This window comes from Triturus cristatus, chromosome 5_2, assembly GCF_964204655.1.
Source record: "Triturus cristatus chromosome 5_2, aTriCri1.1, whole genome shotgun sequence".
NCBI lineage: Eukaryota > Metazoa > Chordata > Amphibia > Caudata > Salamandridae > Triturus > Triturus cristatus.
In genome coordinates, this window is record NC_140588.1 from 133,978,886 (window position 1) to 133,984,885 (window position 6,000).

Consider the following 6,000-nt stretch of genomic DNA (forward strand, 5'->3'; position numbering starts at 1 on the left):
GCATCTGTATGTGGTTGAAAAGCCTATACAAACCCATGAGAGAAAGAAAGAAGCAAATTTAAAACATATAGATTGTGAGGTTATCAGTATATCACTGCTGTGTAAACTGTTAAATTAGCCACTCAGTCTAGCGAAATTTTCAACACTAAGAATCAGCCAATTATCTTTGGCAGAGATTAAAAAATGGGGAGCAAACGTAGGGCATGGCTTGCGTGGGTGCAGAAATAAAATTGAAACCGTCTTTTCAATTGCTTTTGGGCATGATATACGCATTGGTTTAGGAAGACAAAATAAAAGGGGTGAAGCGGTTACAAAGTATTAAGAGCATACCTTTTTAGGTTTGACCTTCGAGACAGCACATGCACAGTTTGTTGCACGACATATTGTTAGCTAGTCGCCCAGCTTGGTGAGGAGACATCACCCTGAGAATCCAAGACCTTTTGCCCTTGGAGCCTGGGGTACGAGCACCTGCCTTCTTTCCAAGACCATGCGCCCTGAGGTCGAGGAGAGCATTGGAGGGAGCAAGGTGCAGTTGAGGGATTCTGGTGAGTACATCCCTCTAGTGAAGTGTAAGGAGATGGCTGCTGCCCCAATCAGGTCATTGCACGTGTGCAAGGAAAGAGTCGGCAACCCCCATATGCCAAAAGAAGGTCGCCGTGAAGTGAGCTGTGACCACTGCCGCATAATAACAGGTCAATGCCTGTGTGAAGTCCCAAGCTAGCGATCCAGTATCTCAGGTGGGGCAGCTGTGAAGATTGTTGCTGTTCCAATCGGGCTATAGCTCATGTGCAGTATCAAGTCAGCTACTCTGTATGGCAGGTGGGGCCACCATAGAGTTTGCTGCTGTGCCATTAGGGCCGAAGCCCATCCACAGAGGAGGATGAGTGACCCCGTATGTCGCAATGGTGCACCAGGACAATGCAAGAAGTGTGGTTAGGTCGAAACAGTCGACGGAGTAAGGAGGCAGCTGTGGGGACCTGAACAGGCACAAGCAGTGACTGAGAACCAGGATTGGCATGCCCTCGCCTAAATCTACGGAAAGGTACCCAAGGAACGTATTAAGCATCGGAGAACTGCACGTAACACTTATACTCCTTTTTAGGTCTCTTCTACACAGAGCATGTGCTCTCTCTTCGAGACATGCTTAAAGTAAGTGGGCTACAGCTTGCACCTAGCTTACCATGTGTCTCTTCCATGTGGCTCTCATATTCTTCGTTCCCATTTGACGTGGCATCCATGCCTCTCCATGTGTTTGTCCCTCCCCTAGCGAATGGACCAAGTACTTGTGTCCATCCACTGCTCCCGTTTTAGGAGCTACATTTTTAATTGTTCAAGTACTCCAGATGAGTGTTTATGGTTTCTCTCACTCCTTTTCCTTTCTACCCGCCCCATTCGTGTTGCTTCTTTTCTCATTCCACCTCATCCCCATTGCTTCTTTTCTGTCTCACCCCCCTTCCCTGTCTGTTTTTAATTTACATACCCCACCCCGCGTGTTTTAGTACTGCATACGTGCTTGCTATGCAAGTTCTGTTCCTATTTCTTCTACAATAACAAGAAAATGCCACTGACTCTGTAGTCCACGCTGCTTCCCCCAACACCCCCACGCCCTGCTTCTCAAGCACTGTTGTAGTTTCCCCTTCGCACTTAAGGGAATCAGCAAGCGGGAGAAGCTGCACTCTTCTCCAGGCAGAAGCTGAACTATAGCAAAAATCAAACAGAACAGTATATAAAGCCCTAATCTGAAAAGATTTTAAAGTGATTTTGAAAACTAGGTCTCACTACCCATGAACTCTGTCTGCACTGCCTACTGGCATCTTTCAAACATATCGCTGGTGTAGCTAAAATACATTTAAAAGGAAGAAAGCAGTTTAAACCAGCAATTCTTAACCATGGGATTCTCAACAATGCAGTTACGGACTATTAACAAATGATTCTAATACGCAGTGAAACAGAAATTCTCAAAATCGCAGTTTTTTACCTGGAGCAACAAATTCTATGCAAAGACAAAAAAATTACACAAAATAAATATGTTTAGAAAATAAAATATCGACATTTAAAACAACTACCATGCATTTGCAACAGGACAGGTTTTTTTTTTATGTGCGCCTGCAATGGGATAAACAAGGCCCCTGGCCAGAAATGTCTTTTTTTCACTTTTAAAAACAAATGGACTACACAGCTATTGATAATAGAGAGGAATATGCTTTTCCTCAAAATAATGTTCCTACTATCTCAGTGCACTGCTGACTCTCTTCATCGTAATACTGCTCCTCCATCTTCATGGCACTGCTTTCCCCCCCCCCATGTGCTACTGCGTCCCTTCATTGCATTGCACTCCACCCCACCCCACTCCAATCTACCCTACTCCACCTCACTTCAATCTGCCCCATCTATTCCATTCCAATCTACCCATGTACCTCACTTCAATCTGCACAAATCTACCCCATCAAACACTCCAATCCAACACACTTCAACCATTACAGTCTAACCAAAATTACCCCAATGCAATGGACTGCACTTCAATCTACCCCAACCTGCCACACAATCTTTCCCGCCCCAAACTACCCCACGCAAATCTACCCCAGCTCCATCTACCCCAATCTATCCGACTCCAATGAACCCCAATCTACACACCCCTAATCTACCTCACCCATCCTACCCCAACCCAATCTGCCCCAACCCAATCTGTCCCAGTCTACTCCACTCCAATCTAGCCCACTCAAACTACTTTAGTCTACCCAATCTACCTCACTACAGTCTACACTACTCAGTCTACCTCAACCTACTCCAAACTACTACACCCCAATGTACCTCATCCAACCTACTCAAAAGTACCCAATTCCAATCCAGCCCAACCAACCCCACTCCAATCCACCCAGACCAACCCCCCTCATTCTACCCTACTCCAATCTAACCCTCTCTACCCACACTCCAATCAGCCCCAATCTACCTCGCACCCCCCAAGGAAGAGCCTTGGAATGCTCGCCCCGAACTAGCATTGAAAGTCAAGTGCTAAATGAGTATTTAGCTCAGTTGCTCAGGAACCATAGTAGATCAGGTCTCAGACATCAGGAGTAAAATACCTCAACCACAACAAATGGGGCCATTAACTCCTGCTTACCCAGTGGCCCTATGAACGGTGTTGTGACAGATGCCAAACTGCATCTCACCAATCAGTGACCTCTAATCAGACCTCTTCACGACACAGCACCCGACAGTACTTTGAAGAAGGCAACATGCGTATTCAAACAAATGGCTTACCACATGAAAAAGTATACTTCAAGGTCTATAAAAAGCCCACGAAAGTATGCACAGCTGTGCTTGTCTAATGTCTTCAAATGACAATCCAAGTGCTATGTATGTTCTAATCATATGTTATGCAACACACGCAGGAAGGTTTACTGCACATTCACATCATCACGACTAACACCATAGCACAACCAGTGATTCTAAAGAGACAAAGCAACCAGCGAAAGAATACTAGAGTCACGCCAGTGGCACAGTATGCCTAGTATAGCTAGCCTGTGTGTGGGTGTAAATCGAGGGTGGGTGATTATATTTTTATGGATATAGATTAATGTAATGAGCCGAAGTACGCCTCCCATTAAGTACTCTACCCGATAAAAAACACAGCTTTCTTTAACCACAACAGTATATAGGTTCCTTAATTACACAAAAACCTTTACACCGATTCCCCCAAGCAAAGCTCTTAAATGTGCAGCAGCTGTTAAGGCAGCAAAGCCTAGACTACAAGTAACTGACTTCCATGCCACTTTCGACAAAGCTCTGTAACAACCACAGTTTAGAGGTCTCCAAAGTGCAGTGAGCCCAATGCAAAAATAAATAAATACTCTTAACTAAATTGCTGGCCCTCTGTACAGTGCCCCTTAAGGCAACAGTACAGTACAATCTAAGTCTCTGAAATAACTGCATCTCTGTGCTGGTTATAAGTTTAAAATAGTGTGGCCAAAATAATGAGCCTCAAAGGGGCAGAGCACCCCGCATTTCCCAACAGAATACAAACGCAGCCTTCTGTGTAGTGTCAGAAACCTTCCCTCGGTATATGGTGACACCCACCACGGAGTAACAATGTATCTGCACCATAAATTCCAAAACACACTCCTGAGTTTACAGTGCCCTTTATAGTCATTGTGCATTCACACCTACAAGTGTCTTTTAGCCTCCCACAAGGAACAGAGCCCAACAAGTGTACGGCGCCATTCAGGCCAACCCCCGTGCTGTCCCTTCGGTCGCATGCTCCTCGCCTCCACCATTCTTCAGAGTACTCACACGTCGAGTCTAATGTCCAACTTGTCCGCAGAATTTACACTCCACCAGTGCATTATGCATTGCATTTCAGAACATAGTGTGTACATGACTTAATAATTTTCACTTAGGAACTGCCACCTTCAACAGTGTCTGCTGAACTCCTCCGCTACGCTTGAGAATGCAACCACCAGCGTCCTTTACACCTTCTCGCAGTAGTGCCACACCGTACCCTAAGAGTCCCACCTCCCCCAGCGCACACCCCAGAACGTACCTGCGTAGAAGCGTATGAGGCAAGCGATGTCGGGCTCCAGTCCCTCGTCCTGCAGCCGGCTCTGCTGGCGGAAGCCCAGGCGCTGCAGGTAGCGGCTCTGCAGGTGCAGGGGCCGCTCGTGTGGCCGCAGGCGGCGGGCCGGCTCCCCGTGTAGTTGCACATACAGGGCGGGCGGCTCCACTCCCGTGGCGGGATCCGTGCACAGCTCTTCGGAGGACGAGGAAGCGCTGCCCCCGCCGGGGCCCGGCACACGCAGAGCTCCCTGGGCCCCCGAGCGGCCCGCCGGCGGCAGCAAGCGCCGCGCCAGCTCCCCGGCCGTGGTGCTGAGGGTGCAGAGCACAGGTCGCGGGGGCGCAGACGCCGGGGGCCAGGTAGACACGTGCAAGCACCCGCGGCCCCGCTCCGCCCGCACCCACTCCCGATCGGCCGGCTGCAGCGCCGCGGATCCAGAGGTGGAGGGCAGGCTGCGGCCACGGGAGCCTTCGGAAGGCGTGCCCGGCTCCCGCCGCAGTCGCCGCCGCCTCCGCAGCAAGGAAGAGCCACCGTCGGGCTGCAGCAACAGCAGCGGTCGGAGCGGGCTGCCTGGCTCGCCCTCGGTACATCCCGGCTCGCGCTCCATAGATGCCCCGCACACACTGCCTCCGTCGCGGGGCTCTACATCCGCGTCCCCGGCATCTTCGCCCCTTGCCCGACCCGAGGCCACTACAGCAGCTGTCTCCAGCGCCATCCGCACACAGCTCCGCCCCCTCCCTGCCGCGCGACAGTCTCATGAATATTTAATCAAGAGAATAAAAAAATAAATAAATAACAAGGCACTATCTCTACGGGCTTCTACATATTCATACAACGCGTCATAAAGGGGCGGGGCGGAGCCTTTTCAGAAAAACGTGACTCCGAGTCTGGCTGTTTACCATCCGCCAAAAGGGCTTCTGACGTAGACATAATAGAAGGACTCCCTTTGGACAAGATGGCAGGGCTAGCCACTCGGCGTGACGTCACCAGAGCAGCCCGCTTTAAACTGCTGCGTAGCTTGTCTGAAGCATGCACGTAGTAAAAACACTCTATTTCGAACATGAACGGTACCTAAGAAAACATATGTGCACAACGCGAAGCAATTATGTCATGAATATTAAGGTACACATATACATCGTTTTCAATAACTAATTACTGCAGTCATTTTAACTATTTTCGGAAGCGGAAAATACAATGATTGCCATTCATTTACATATCTACCTCCTTTTGGGTATTTTGAGAATATCTTGTCCCTTGGTTTTACCTAATAATTGCCGCTCTAAAATGGCCACTCACGCTCTTTTTCCAAGGAAGCCTTTCCCAAGTTTAGTCCTTCTTTAGTTTGCATTCTTCACTTGCCTCTCCAAAATGACAAGGCAAATATGGGCGGGGCAACTTCCCAAAAGCGGCGACGTTATAGTGTAGGTAGCCCGAGAAGGCGTGGTCAT

At 48.8% G+C, this 6,000-nt stretch overlaps 1 protein-coding gene across 1 annotated transcript in view; it reads right to left on the bottom strand.

The window, feature by feature from the left end:
• PHLPP1 (PH domain and leucine rich repeat protein phosphatase 1) overlaps positions 1-5,394 on the bottom strand; it is a 520,000-nt gene extending 514,606 nt beyond the window's left edge. The window contains exon 1 of the mRNA XM_085606901.1: positions 4,541-5,394. Within this exon, the coding sequence (XP_085463027.1) occupies positions 4,541-5,267 (727 nt within the window). The 5' untranslated portion in view covers positions 5,268-5,394. The remainder of the gene's footprint in view (positions 1-4,540) is intronic.
• Positions 5,395-6,000: the final 606 nt, after the last annotated feature.